The sequence below is a fragment of the Amphibalanus amphitrite genome, unplaced genomic scaffold (assembly GCF_019059575.1).
Source record: "Amphibalanus amphitrite isolate SeventyFive unplaced genomic scaffold, NRLGWU_Aamphi_draft 001712F_arrow, whole genome shotgun sequence".
Classification (NCBI taxonomy): Eukaryota; Metazoa; Arthropoda; class Thecostraca; order Balanomorpha; family Balanidae; genus Amphibalanus; species Amphibalanus amphitrite.
Window position 1 is genome coordinate 39,641 of NW_024883205.1, and position 15,206 is coordinate 54,846.

At 52.2% G+C, this 15,206-nt stretch overlaps 2 protein-coding genes across 2 annotated transcripts; one reads left to right on the plus strand and one right to left on the minus strand.

Moving 5' to 3' along the window:
• Nucleotides 1–28: 28 nt before the first annotated feature.
• On the minus strand, nt 29–1,718 carry LOC122374782 (the record flags this gene model as incomplete). Its single annotated transcript, XM_043353760.1, has 1 exon — nt 29–1,718. A coding segment is annotated over exon 1 (1,690 nt), but the record flags the coding sequence as incomplete, so codon positions are not given.
• A 6,401-nt stretch (nt 1,719–8,119) lies between these two features.
• Nucleotides 8,120–9,865, plus strand: LOC122374781 (uncharacterized protein K02A2.6-like). The gene has a single exon (XM_043353759.1). The coding sequence runs from the start codon at nt 8,120–8,122 to the stop codon at nt 9,863–9,865; it is 1,746 nt and encodes a 581-aa protein (XP_043209694.1).
• Nucleotides 9,866–15,206: the final 5,341 nt, after the last annotated feature.

Sequence of the window (15,206 nt, forward strand, 5' to 3'; positions counted from 1 at the left end):
GGATGCTGGACACTGTCAAAAGCCTTACTGGTGTCAGCGGTCGTCAGACACCCTATGAGGCCGCCATCCAGGCCTTCCATGAGAAAACTGGCAGTGTCCAGCATCGCCGACTCCGTGGATCGGCCAGGCCGGAACCCGTGCTGCGTCTCGGTCAGAATGTCGTGCGCAAGCAGGTAGGCGATGAGCTGACCGCACACAACACTCTCCGCCACCTTAGCGACAGTCGGCAGCAGCGATAGCGGACGGTAGTTAGACGGGTCGTCTACTGGCCCCGACTTGTGCAACGGCAGTACACGGGCAACCTTCCACTCGGCTGGGAGCTCACCAGACACGAGGGACGCGTTAATAATGTTCAGCAGGTGCGGTCCTATCACTGGGAATGTCATGCGCAGCATGCCGATCGTCACCCCGTCATCGCCATTCGCCCTCGATGTCGACATGCGCTGGATGGCAGCCGACAGTTCAGGCAGCGTCACTGGGCGAACACGGAAGGCACCGCTCACTACACGGGTCGGCCGGGGCGACAGTGGCGCCACCACGCGCTGCGCCTTCTCCAGTGCGGCGGCCACGCGCGGGCCGACGGCGGCAAAGTATCGGTTCAGGCTGTCCGCCCAGTCAGTACCGCTCGGAGCTGATGATGTAGATGGTGTTGCTGTCCGAGGTGAGATGAGAAACCGTCTGATGTCCGTCCATGTAGTGCGCCGAGACCGACGGAAAGACGATAGGAAGAAGGCGGACTTGGCGTGGAGCTGAGCGCTCTTCACGCGGTTGCGGCAGAGCCGGTACCGCTGACTCGCCAGCTCGTCAGCCGGCCGCTCTCGCCTCTCCCCGTCCGCCAGGTCCCGCTCTCTCATCAGAGCTCGCAGGTCGTCGCTGTCGGTGAGCCATGGTGCAGGTGCATGTCTCGGCCTGATAGTCTTCTTCGGCATGTGCCTGTCGATGACCGGCGACCACACGGCGAGCCACGCCCTCCATTTATCGGCGGGATCAGCCGATCCGTACACAGCCGACCAGTCGGAGACCAACAGGTCCAGGCAGAGAGCGTCAGGCACCAGGTCCCGCGTCGATCTGATCGTGACCTCGATGGGACGGCGGCGCTCCCGCTGCAGCGTGGTCTCGGCGATCACCAGGTCGTGGTCCGACCAGCTGCACGGCTCGACCCTGGCGGTGGTGACGTCATCAGAGGCACGCACCAGGACGTGATCGAGCAGGGTCCCAGACGCAGGTCGAGTCTGACAGGTCACCAGCTGCTTCGTGTTCAGGTCGCTGAGCATCTGCAGATACCGGCGGACGTCGGGCTTGTCGGGCTGTAGGCTGTCAAAATTCGTATCACCGAGCACGAAAATCGGCTTCCCGGTGCTGATGACGTGCGCCAGCTGAGTCTGGAGATCGTCGAGAGCGGCCGCCACCGGAGCGCTCGGAGGGCGGTAGAGTACTCCGACGATAGCCGTGGTAGTGCTGCGGATGCTGATCCACAGCGATTCCAGCTGGGAGTCACCCGCCGGCACCGTCAGAGTCTCCGCGCGCAGCGTGGCACGAACGAGGATGCAGACCCCACCTCCCCTCCGGCGACCGGGTCGCGCAGGCCGATCCCGTCTCAGCACGGTGTAGCCCGGGAAGATGAGAAAACTGTTGTCGATGTTATCGGTAAGCCATGTCTCACTGAGGCACAGAATGTCAATGGCCTTCCCCTGTAGGGCGTAGTTAACTTCATCCATAGATGGCATCAGTGACCGAACATTTAAGTGCGCTATCCTCAGCGGTGGGCGGGTCGTTCGGCGCTGCTGGCGCCCTCGGCTGTCGCCTCCTGAGCTGATGGTGAATCTGAGGGCCCTCTCGGTCTGAACCGCAGTGAGTCGCGGCGGGTAGGTCAGGCACCGGTCATAGGCGCCATCCGGTGGGATCCCGGTATCCACCGGCCGACGTGCTCTGCCTCTCCGTCGACGTGCTCTGATCGTCTGCTAGAGTCGGCCAGATTCCGGGACGGCCGTTATGAAGTAAAACTCCCGTGGAAGGACTATCACGAACCACTAACGGACAACTTCCAGCTGGCCAAGAAACGGCTCAGCTCTCTCCTGCATCGGCTGAAGTCAGATCCAGAAACAGCGGAAGAGTATGATAGGATCATAAGGGAGCAGATTCACGCAGGCATCACTGAAGAAGTTGACGGCACAGCCGAGGGCACGGCCGGAATGGATCGCATTCATTACCTGCCTCACCATCCGATTGTGAAAAGGGAGAAAACCACAACCAAGGTTCGGGTTGTGTATGACGCCTCAGTAAGCAGCCACGGACCGTCCCTGAACAGCTGACTCAGTGCTGGACCAAGCCTCACAGCTGACCTCTTGGATGTGCTGCTTAGATTTCGATCATATGATGATTTGGTGCCAGGAGCAGGAGATGTGGAGGGGGCGGCTGATACATTTTTGAGCATCCGGAACTGCTTGTACGAAGCAAGCTTCAACTTGAGAAAGTTCCAGACAAATTCAGAGGAACTAAACAAGCGCTTAGACGACGAGCTCGGACGTGAGAAGTGCACAGAACCAGTGAGGAGGGCACAAGAAGATGACACGACGTATGCCTCCTTTGAGCTGACGGAGATGACGGGTCCGAAGAACACTGAGAATTCAAGGGTTTTGGGCGTAGGATGGGATCTCGTGAAGGATGAACTGCTGCTTACACTCAGACTTGAAGAAGAGTCTGAAGTCAGGCTGACGAAAAGACAGATAGCCAGAACCATAGCTGGTATTTACGATCCGATGGGACTGTTGTCGCCTGTGGTTCTGCCCCTCAAGGTCTTTCTAAAAGAACTGCATACTAGCGGACTTAACTGGGACAACGAGCTGACCGCAGATCAGCAGAAGAAGTGGAGTGCCTTGAGACAACTGACGGTCGAGATGGTACCAATTGCGGTTCCAAGGTGCTATTTTGATGAGCAGACTGCCGGTACCCAGCGTATGAAGGTGTCATTACACGGGTTCGGAGACGCATCCAAGGCGGGTTATGCAGCTGCGGTATATATTACAATCGAGGGTACCAATACGGCAGCGAGCTTAGTAGCCTCAAAGACACGAGTGGCACCCATCAAGACTCAAACTATACCACGACTTGAACTGATGGCTGCCCTGCTGACCGCTCGACTTGTGGTCAGGGTGAAACTTGCTCTCAGCTCGGTTTACGAGATAGCAAGCTGTTTCTGTTGGACCGACTCAATGGTAGTGTTCCATTGGATCACCCGAGAGGAGAAGGAATTCCAACAGTTTGTGGAAAACAGAACGTCTGAGATCAGACGACTCACTCCGGCGCCCTGCTGGAGTTACTGCCCTGGCCAGGAGAATCCCGCTGACATTCCAACCAGAGGTGTTTCAGGAAGTGATCTGAAGGGCCTGACCAAGTGATGGTCGGGACCAACCTGGCTGAAGGATGATTCGAGACACGTGGCCGAAAACTGAAAAGAGAACAACTGATGAGTCAGTTGAAAAAGAGGTCGCCAAAGAGCTCAAGAAAACAAAGCGAAATGGAGCCCACTCTCTTCTGGTGTCTGACGATAGCACCTTGGACCTTAATGTACTGCAGCCAGGAAACTTCAGCAAACTCAGAAACCTTCGGCAATTGCCGACCCAGTCACGGAGAATGCCGACCCAGTGACAGCCGTTTGCCGACCCAGTTGCCGCCCCCTCTAGGATGCAGCACGCACATGCAGGCTAGGTGCCGTCATTCATAGTGAGGCTGCTGCCCTCCGAAATGATAATGCCGCCTCTTAAAGTGAAGCAGCCGTCTATAGAAAGTGATGATCCCACAACTCAATGTGACAGTGCCGCCCCTAAATCTGTTAGTAGTCCCACTCAATGTAATGGTGCCGCCCTTCTAAGCATCTGTGGAGCCCCTCAATGTGATGATACCGCCCCTCAAGAAGATGATGCCGCCCCTTTCAGTATCGGTGGCGCCCCTCAATGTGATGGTGCCGCCCTCAAAGTGCCGGTGGCGCCCCTGAATGTGATGGTGCTGCCCGCCAACGAGTCGATGGCGCCCCTCAAAATGATGCTGCCGCCCCCTAAAGTGTTGGCGCCGCCCCTTATAGTGTCAGTGACGCCCTTCGAAGTGTCGGAGGAACCCACCAATATAATGGTGCCGCCCCTCTAGATATCCACATAGCCCCTCATTGTGATGGAGCCGCCCCTCAAGCAGATGATGCCGCCCCTGAATGTGATGGTGCTGCCCGCCAACGAGTTGGTGGCGCCCCTCAAAATGATGCTGCCGCCCCTTAAAGTGTTAGTGCCGCCCCTTATAGTGTCAGTGACGCCCTTCGAAGTGTCAGAGGAACCCACCAATATAATGGTGCCGCCCCTCTAGGTATCCACATAGCCCCTCATTGTGATGGAGCTGCCCCTCAAGCAGATAATGCCGCCCCTCAAGAAGATGATGCCGCCCCTTTCAGTATCGGTGGCGCCCCTCAATGTGATGGTGCCTCCCTCAAAGTGCCAGTGGCGCCCCTAAATGTGATGGTGTCTCCTGTCAACGAGTCGGTGGCACCCCTCAAAATGATGCTGCCGCCCCTAAAAGTGCTGGTGCCGCCCCTTACAGTGTCAGTGGCGCCCTTCAAAGTTTTGGAGGAACTCATCAATACAATGTTGCCGCCCTCTAACTTTCTGTAGCGCCCCTCCATATACATAATGGTGCCGCTTCTCAAACCATCCGTGGCGCCCCTCAAAGTGATGGTGCCGCCCCTTACAGTGTCGGTGGTGTCTCCTCAAAAGTCAAGGTGCCGCCTCTCAAAGAAATGCTGGTGTCCCTCGAAGTGTCGGAGGCGCTCCTCAATGTCATGTTGCCGCCCCTCAAACCTTCCGTAACGCCCCTCCACGTCATGGTGCCGCCCCCCAATGTGCTCACGGCGCCCATATGTGATAGAAACGCCGGTCAAAGTGCTCCTGGCAGTGTCGGTGGCGCCCCTTATAGTGTCGGTGGCGTCCCGAACAGTATCGGTGGTGGCCCTCAAAGTGATGATGTCACCCTCAAACAAACGGTGGCGCCCTTCGAAGTATCGGAGTCCCTAAATATCATACCTATTGCCGCCCATTAACCCGCGCCCCACTGGGGTCTGTGTATAACACGCCCTACTGGGGGGGGGGCTATTCATAGCCCCCCCTTCCTAACTCCGAAACTACTGGGCCGATCGTCAAAATTCAAACGGCGTCTGATAGCCCCGGAAAACTGTCGAGCAAAACCTAATTTCATTGACCTCGAGGTCACCGATGACGTCACAGGTCAGGTCAAAGTAAAAATTATTAGTACTTTGGCTTGTTCACATTTTGGGCTCTGGCCGCCGTCTAACAAGTCAGATCAGGCTCATTTTTGGTTTCCACACTCGTGAACAGATGCTCTAGATACCTTGAGGGTACCAAACTTGTACTTTGATTTTCAGGTCAGGGTCAGGTCATCACAGGTCACGAAAATATTATATCATGCATCGGTCTCGTGACACATGTTTTATGGTCCATTTAGGCCATAGATTTCGAATTTGATGTCGTCTGTGTCATTCGAGGTCATTTTGAGTCGAATTTAGCTTAGGTCAGGTCACTTTCAGGTCAAAAAAGGTCAAATTTTGAAGTTGAAATTTTTCAACAAAAAAGGTGTCTATTGGATGCAGTTTGAGCTCAGAAACACGATAGTGCCATTTATATTGGTGTACGATGCCAAATACGTACTGAAAAATTGATTTAAAAAATTAATAATTGTGAATTTTTTGCAATAATGCGTATAACTTGGCCATTTTTGAAGATATTTTGCTAAAACTTGCTAGAGTTAGTCATAATCATGCGTTCTGTCACATATTTTCCGGTTTTTTTCGAAAAGTCAAAAACTTTTTGAAAAAATATAAAAATATAAATTTTGAATATTATTATATAAACTTTTCGAAATTTTCAAAATTTTGAAAATTCGAGATGGCAGTTTGATAGCGCGGTCAATCCTGAGTCCTTTCATGCAAAAAAATTGGATCTAGCTTAAAAACTGAGCTCTTGGGAGCGATTGCCGTGGTTCAATGTTTTGCGTCGAAATCGGACGAACATGACGTCACTCTGACGTCATTTCCGGCCGACCTATGGTAGCTACGAAGTTCAAATTTTGACACAAGGTGTCAAATTGATGCAGCCGAAGGTACTGAAAGTTTGGCGTCGATCTGTCAAGCGGTTTGGAAGTTATTGCAGAAAAACGGGAGGGGGGCTATAAATAGCCCCCCCCCCAGTGGGGCGCGGGTTAACGATCTGTAGCACCCCTCCATATGATGGAGCCGCCCCTTAAAGTATCTGTTATGCCCTGATACAGTGTTATGTCAGACTGCGAGGTCACTGACCTCACTGGAGGTACCTGTGTATTTACCCGACGTTCTGAGAACGAGATAAATTATTTACGTGATATGTTCGAACAACACGGTGTGCGGTGTGTGCTAAAAATGTGAAGCCATTGAATACAGTTTACCTTTTCATAGATATATAAACGAACTCTTAAGTTATAACATAATGGCGACAAGGATGATTGCAAATAAAGTAACGTAAGATGCAATGTTATGTAAACCGCAGCGGCAGAAAAGTGAAGTAACGTAGTTCACTCATATTTTATGGAGCTGTGGACCCGGAACAGGCCACAGTGATCTGCTAGTTTTGTCGTTGGAATCGCGATATTGCGTACTAATTGCACTTTGCATGACTGTGGACCCGGAACAGGCCACGGTTATTTGACTTGATATAAAGGTAACGTAATCGCATCTCTTAGTTGTGGACCCGGTGAAGGCCACATCATGGCGTTGAGTTTGAGCACACCGGAGAAATTCGTAGAAGGTGAGGACTTCGACATATGGCTGGATGGATTCGAAGTCTATCTATGTGCCTTGGGCATTGAGGAAGTGAATCGCAAACGAGCGCTTCTGCTTCACCTTCTCGGGACAGATATCCAACAGAAACTGAAGGACGCAACGGAGACTGAAGCTAATCCAACTCAGTCGGATGTGTACGAGCACACCAAGATGAGACTGCGTCACATTCTCAAGCCTCAAGTTCGTACGTTGTATGAAAGAAACATTTTTCACAACATGACAATGACGGACAAAGAAGAAGGCATTCGAGACTTTGTCGGACGTCTGAAAAGACAAGCAGAAAAATGCGACTTCTCCCGTGAACAGAAAAATGAGCTTATTCGGGATATGCTCATCTCAAGATGCCCACACCCACCGCTGCAAGTCAGAATGTTAGAGGCACAACATTTGACGGCAGATGAGGCGATAAAGATGTGGGAGTCGTTCATTCAAGTCAGAGCTCAGGCCAGAAAACTGCAAGAAATGACCTTAACAAAAGAGAGCGAGCCAAACCCAGAACAGGAGCCACAGAAGGAAACTGGATTCGCAAACAGAGTTCACGAAAAGAAGAAGGCGCCGCCCGGCCTCGGTGGAGACAGAAGCAGACAAAGCCATGGCCCCTGCTACAGATGCGGTAGAAGATCACACAAAGCAAACGAGTGCTGGGCGACTAAGGGTAAAACCTGTAACAAATGTGGCGGCAAAAACCACTTTGCAAAAATGTGCAAAAGTCGTCAAATGGACGAACCAAGCCTCACCAAAAGAGTCCATGCAACCAGTGAAGACGTGCCTGGTGACTTCGCGTTTACGTCCAATGAAGACAGAAAGAAGAGCCAACTGACGGACGTGCAGTTGAACGGCCAGACTGTGAAAGTATTGATCGACACTGGAGCATCGGCGGACATCATAGCCAGGAAGGATTTCCAAAATCTGGTTGGTATCCATCCTACGAAGACAAGCCGGAGACTTCTGCCATATGGATCGAAAATTCCACTGAAACTGAACGGCGAATTCCTAGCAACCACCACAGCAAACGGCCGGGAGGTGCAGAGTTGTTGGCTAATAGCAGCTCACGGCCAGGTCTCGCTTCTCAGTGGAATCACGGCAGAACTTCTGGGACTGATCAGCACGGAAAAGAGAGTCAATCAAGTGTCTGAGAAGGGGCCTGCCAAGCGGTCGCTGGAACAAATTCTAGCCGATCACAAAGAAATGTTCGAGGAAAGGCTGGGACAGTTAGCTGAAATCAAAGCTCATTTGAAGCTGAAAGAAATGGCTGAGCCTGTTTTCAAGAGAGTGAGGCCGGTGCCATACGCTTTACAGGAGGAGGTTGACAGGGAGCTCAAGAAGTGGGAAGACTCTGGAATCGCCGAAAGGATCGAGTACTCCGACTGGGGAACGCCTCTAGTGGTGGTGCCGAAGCCTGGGGGCGGGGTGAGACTGTGCGGGGATTATAAGTTCACAGTAAACCCGCAGCTGGACGTGCCAAAAACGCCCATGCCAAGCCTAGAAGATATTCTGACCAGGATGGCCGGTATGAAGAAGTTTTGCAAACTGGATCTCAGTACGGCCTATTTACAGATGCGTCTTGACGAGGACAGCCAGAAGGTGACCGTGCTCAACACCCCGAGAGGACTTCTAAAAATGAAACGCCTGCCTTACGGCATCTCAGCATCACCGGCCATATTCCAGAGCACGATGGAAAAGGTGCTGGAAGGTCTTCCGGGTGTAACCTGCTTCTTAGACGATGTCTTGGTGGCGGGAGCAACGGACAATGAAACTCTGGAGCGGTTGGATGAAACACTGAAGAGGTTGAAGAAATGGAAGCTAGTCCTGCAACGAAAGAAGTGTGAATTCATGATGACGTCACTCCAGTATCTGGGAGTGGAGCTGAGCGGCAGTGGCGTCCGAACGGTGAAAGAAAAGGTGGACCCAGTGCTGCAGGCGCCGAGACCACAGAATGTCGGCGAACTGAGAAGCTTCCTGGGAGCGGCCACTTTCTATGCCCGATTTGTGGCTGACATGTCCAAGGTGGCCGCCCCGCTACACCGGTTGCTGCAAAAGGGACATAAGTGGCGATGGACTGAAGCTGAGGAAGACAGCTTTAACGAGCTAAAGCAGAGACTCGCCCAGGCTCCCGTTTTGGCGCATTATGACGGAAGTAGGCCGGTGAGATTGATCACAGATGCCAGTCCTCATGGATTAGGGGCTTCTCTCATGCAAGTGGACCACCATGGGAACGAGCGACCGGTGAGGTTCGCCTCAAGAAGCTTGACAAAAGCGGAGAAGAACTACGCCCAAATTGAACGGGAGGGACTGGCTGTCATATTTGGTGTCACCCGATTCAAACAGTACCTCTGGGGTAGAAAATTCACACTGGTGACGGATAACAAGCCCCTCACATCTCTGCTGGGACCGAGGACACAGTCTCCCGCACTAGCAGCAGCCCGAATGCAGAGATGGGCGCTGACTCTGGCAGCTTACACGTATGATGTAGAGTATAGAAAGGCGGAGGAGATTCCGATGGCAGACTTCCTATCACGCCTTCCCGTTCAGGGGGAGCCAGAGGAGCTGACTAACGTGCAAGATGACGCTTCCGTGTGCTTCCTGGAACAGTTGGACAGGATAGAGCCGCTGACCTGTGAGGACATCAGGCGAGCGACACGCCGGGATAAGCTGCTTTCAAGGGTCGCCCAGTATATCCACAGCGGCTGGTCGGAACGAGGACCAGTGGAGCTACAACCGTTTGAATCCAAGAAGAACGAGTTGTCTCTCAGCTACGGCTGCGTGCTCTGGGGAAACCGGGTAGTCATCCCCGAACGCCTCCGGCGAGAAGTGCTGAAAGAACTTCATGACAGCCACCCAGGGGTCAGTAAGATGAAGATGTTGGCCCGGAGCTACGTATGGTGGCCGGGGATCGACGATGACATAAAAAAATCTAGTGAGCGGCTGCCCAGGATGTCAAGCAGGACAGAACGAGAGACCGGCGGTATTTCTACATCCCTGGGAGCGCACTAAGAACCCATGGGAGCGTCTACACTTGGATTTTGCCGGACCTTTCAGAGGATATTACTACCTGGTAGTGGTCGATAGCCATTCCAAGTGGCCGGAAATCGTCACCATGAGAAGCATTACAGCTGAAGCAACCATATGCGAACTGTCAAAAATATTCGCAAGATGGGGAATACCATTACAGGTGGTTACTGACAACGGAGCTCAGTTGACCTCAAAAGAATTCGAAGAATTCATGATGAAGCTCGGAATCAAGCACATACGAGTCGCACCATACCGACCTCAGTCCAACGGGCTAGCCGAGAGGATGGTGCAGACTGTCAAGAAAAATCTGAAGGCATGTCTCATGAGCGGAGATGGCCGTCCGCTTGAGCTACAGCTATCATCATTCCTGATGGGATATCGGAACACACCTCACAGTATGACAGGTGTGGCACCCGCCGAATCCATGATGGGAAGAGTCATGAGAACCCGACTGGACCTGCTCAAACCGAGACCAGCTGAAAAGGTCATGAATTATCAAGCAAAGCAGATGGAGAACGCCAGCAAGCGGTTTCCGGAATACACGGCTGGAGAACCAGTGCTGGTGCGTAACTACGCTGGTGGATGTAAATGGAAGAAAGGTCATGTCACCGGCCGAACGGGACCTCTTTCCTACCAAGTGACGGTAGAGGGCCTGACATGGTCGCGTCACGCAGGACAGCTGCTTCCGCTGAGCCGCTCAAGTCCATCTGCAAGAGCAGAAAACGTCGGGTCAAGGACGGTGTCCGGGGAGCGACCTAAGGACCTGGGTGAGAAGAAAAGCAGAGGGGCTGATCAGCACCCACCGTGCAGTAGCACATATGCAGACGAACCAGGATGGCGAGGTTCCGATAGACAAAACGTTCCGTCAGCTGCCGGGTCCAGGAGAGGATCAGTGGAAGGTCGCCAACCAACAACTCAAGACATCGATCTGGAAAACTTAGAAGATCACCCTCCAAAGGCACCGGAATGCAGCTACAAGAGTGGCGATGAATCGGCAGGGAATGAGTCGTCTGATAACAAGGAAGATTCTACACCTGAACTTCAGTCGTCACCTGCAGAAGATCGAATAGTCACTAGGAGTGGCCGGGAAGTGCGGAAACCGATACGCTTCCAGGCGGGCTCTGCTGACCTTGGGCTGGGGTCATTTCATTCTTAGGGGGCGTGAGTTGTTATGCCCTGATACAGTGTTATGTCAGACTGCGAGGTCACTGACCTCACTGGAGGTACCTGTGTATTTACCCGACGTTCTGAGAACGAGATAAATTATTTACGTGATATGTTCGAACAACACGGTGTGCGGTGTGTGCTAAAAATGTGAAGCCATTGAATACAGTTTACCTTTTCATAGATATATAAACGAACTCTTAAGTTATAACAGTATCCATGGCGGTCCTTAAAGTTACAGTGCCGCCCCTTACAATGTGGGTGGCGTCCTCAAAATAAAAGTGATGTTGCCCCCCCCCCCCCCCGAGTAATGTTGGCGTCTCTTTCTTCTTAAAGTATCGGAGGCGCTCCTCATTGTCATTTTGCCCCACATCACTGCTCACATGGCGCCCTTCAATGTAATGGTGCCACCCCGCAACGCTCAAAGACATAATTGCGCTCCTCACAGTGTCGGTGGCCCTAAAAAGAATTGGTGGCGCGCCTCAAAAATCAAAATGATGCTGTCGTCCCTTAGCATATCTGCAGCGCCCCCAAATGATAGTGCCTTCCCTTGACCGGCGCCGGGCTGAGTTTGTTTAAACCCCCCTCCCGACCCCTATAACTTGGCTACTTAGGCCACGTAGCGACACGCGGTAAGCGGTATTCGAAAGAGTGTCAAAAACCGTGCTTGGGTTAGTTGGTTAACCGTGCTTTGGTTAGGTCAAGTCAAATGTCAAATATCAGGTGACCAGAGGTCATCAAAGGTAAAATGTGGGTGAAATGTTGTCTGTTTCAACATTTATTGACAAACTGGCGCATAACTCGGGGAAGAATAGAACTACAGCACCGCGAAAAAGCGCATTCGATAGCTCTTCAACGTTCCTATGAAGTCCTCAGACTTGACCTAAAATCAACGGCTTAACCTACAGAGCACAACTTGTTTAACCCGTGCCGGGCCGGGGAGGGTTGGAGGGGACAGTGGACCCCCTGCGCCCCTCTACTGAGCTGTTTTAATGAAGAACCTTTTTACTGTAATAATTATTGACTCACGAAAGTTATGACATTGTTTTTTTTTTCAGTACTGTGCTCCTCTCGTCGAGATGCGTCGAATGAACTATAATTTGACATTCAAACGTCATTTGGGAAATTTGAGCTCAGGTCCAGGTCATGACCTGGCTGGTAAAGGTCATGTTGCATATCAGTCGATTTGTATCGTCAAACTGAAATCATCTATGTAAGGTGTTTTCATCGCTCAGGCATGTCGCATGTCTCTATCAGAAGTTATTGGAAAAAAAAACTGCTGGAGGCCTACCATGACCTGATATGACCTCAAGGACATAACGAGGGGTCGTGGGTGGCAATTTTCTGATTAAGTGTGTCATTTTTAATTGTTTTCTGATGTTCAACCCTCGCACGACCAGGCCATTTCTCATAACACGAACGACCAGGGGGGGGGGGGTTGTTACGACCCCCCCCCCTGGCGTTTCGAAACGGAAGGTCGTAGAGCTTAGCGAAAAAAAACCAACGGATTGCTCTCAACGATATCTGTTGTTGTTGTTGTAGTCCCTCCGCTCAGTCGAGCGTAGCCGAACGGCTCTGGAGGGACCTGGCAGCGGCCGCCAGGGCCGCCACCACGTCGTCGTCCCGCAGGTCCCTCAGATCTGGGTGTATAGTCCCCAGCACGCGCATGCGGGTTCCCATCAGGGCCGGGCAGCGCGCCAGGACATGTCTCGGTGTGTCCGCCTCTTCTTTGCAGATGATGCACCGCGCCGCCGGGCACCTGAGGCTACTGCATTGTTCGCAGCGCCCGCCAGGGTTTCTTCCAATCCTGTGTAGATATTGTGCCGACGCCGACCAGTGACCGGCTCGTAACTGGTGGACATCGGCCGCCCTCGTACGGTCCAGGCCGGCCACCGGCGGCGGGGGGCGCGAACCCATGAGGTCCCGGTACCATCCCTCGGGCCACCGCGCCGTCGCTCGCGCCCGCGCCGATCTTGCCGCCGCTCGGTGGACCGTCTGAACGTCCAGTGGGGCTGATTCCTGCGGCAGCTGTGCCGCCTCCTTAGCCAGGATGTCCGCGCGTTCGTTACCCTCCAGCCCGCAGTGGGAGGGAACCCACTGCAGATGGGCCCGGCGACCCCGCTCCGCCAGCATAAGCAGGGCCTGCCATATTGTGGCACCCAGCCGTGATCGCTGGGCCGCCGGTCCCGCGCGCAGGGCCGATAGAGCCGACTGGCTGTCGGTGCACAGTATCAACGATATCTCGCGATTGGTGGTATATTTTTTGGTCCTAGGTCAACATTTGACCTACTTATGACCGGTCAAAGGTCAAATTTTCCGAAAAATCAAACTTTTTCAACTTTCCGCGGCGATTGCGGCAAAACGGTGGAAGATATCGACTTGAAACCTTCACTATCGTGTTCCTTGATCAATTCTCTATCGTTTGGTATGTATTTCGTTTCCCTAGCTCTAAAAATGGTGCGTTGGGAGCGCCGGAAGTCGGCAAGGTCACAGTCGGCGGCAGAAATTCGAAAAATCAAAATTTAAATTTTTGAAATCTGATTGTATTTTTGGATTTGGGAGGTCCATTTGCTCCCTATAGAAGCTAATATTGCTGCATATTCCCATTGAGGTGACAAGAATTAGCAAAATAGTGGTTCGGGCGCTTTTCAAAAATAGTACCGGACGCTGTTCCTCTTGTGACGTCATAGCTCCGTGACCTGACCTGACCCGGTCAATTTTCTTGCACCACACGATAGCCAATGCTTGCCCCAACATGCATGGGAAGTTTCATCATGATCCATCAAACAATGTGGGTATCACCGGCAGAAAACCTAGGGATTCGGCGCACACGTTTGGTAACTGTCGGCCGGAGGCTGTACCTCTTATGACGTCATAACTCCGTGACCTGACATGACCCGATCAATTGTTGTTCGGCAAAAGATGCGCAAAGGTTGCCCCAGAGGGTATTGAAAATTTCAGCCCGCTACGACAAGCCGTTTAGCGTGCACTTCGAAAAAACCTCAGGGGGGGGGGTTGATACAACCCCCCTAGGCGTTCTAGGGTTAAATTCGTTAACTTTGACATTTGTCTACCTATAAAAAGAGGCACATGCCCTGATTTTCTCCCATTTCCTTTTACCTAATGGAAGGGTCGCAAAATTGTCCTTACATTTGGTCAGAGACATCGCAATTTCGAGACTTACTTTAACCCTCGCCGGTTGATGCAACCCCCCTAAGGTTTATCGCGAATAACTCGCGTAAAAAGCGGCCGATCGCAACGAAACTTTCAGTACCCTCGAATTGATCAATTTTACATCTACCCTGCAAATTTTATGACCCTGACTTCAATGACCTTTCACCTGTGACCTCTTTTCCGTGACCATGTTTGGCCGAAATCAAGATTCGGCGTATGTCGGCTCGCATTAACCGCGCGATTGCAAGCTTTTCGTGGTTTCAAACGTTCAAACATGTGATTTGATGTTGCTCCCATGCATTAGGGTGGGTGTCAAGGTCACCTGAAGGTCAGGTCAGGTCATTGACCTTTGGTGACCTCGGTTCACTTTTTCGAGTTTTACATGTTTCTAGGCTAGTTTTTGGAGCTGAATTCGAATTTAGCAACCATTTAAATATTTCCGAAGTAGTTTTGGTGCCTTCGTAACATGTTACGAAGCTGTCAGAGGCGGATGACAGGTACTACGAATACCCGGTACGACCCCCACCGGTTGACCTGACCTGACCTGACCTGACCTGACCTGACCCGACCTGGTCTAAACGCTTAACGACATCATCTGTGATCAAAACTAACACGATATTTGTGATCAGCACCCCGGAAAACCCCTTAGCAGCCACAATTTACGACTTTCAAACAGGTCCCGATATTCCCGATTTTTGGGTCATTGACCTGACCTGGAAGGTCAACCGATGGCCTAGGACCTTGAAATTGGGTATCATTGGCTTCCTCTCGTGACGGGCAACACGCTCGTTTTTTTTTCTGCGAAGCTCTAGCTCCATCAGGGGCCAAACGCGAGGGGGGGGGGGGGGTCGTACCAACCAACGTTGTGCCGTCGAAGGACTCAAAATGGCCTGTGCCGGCGAGGGTTATATATATACAGTTACACACTGTTTGTCTTATCAATCGCTGAAGTTATAAAGGGATCGTTCAGTCGGTATATCTATGG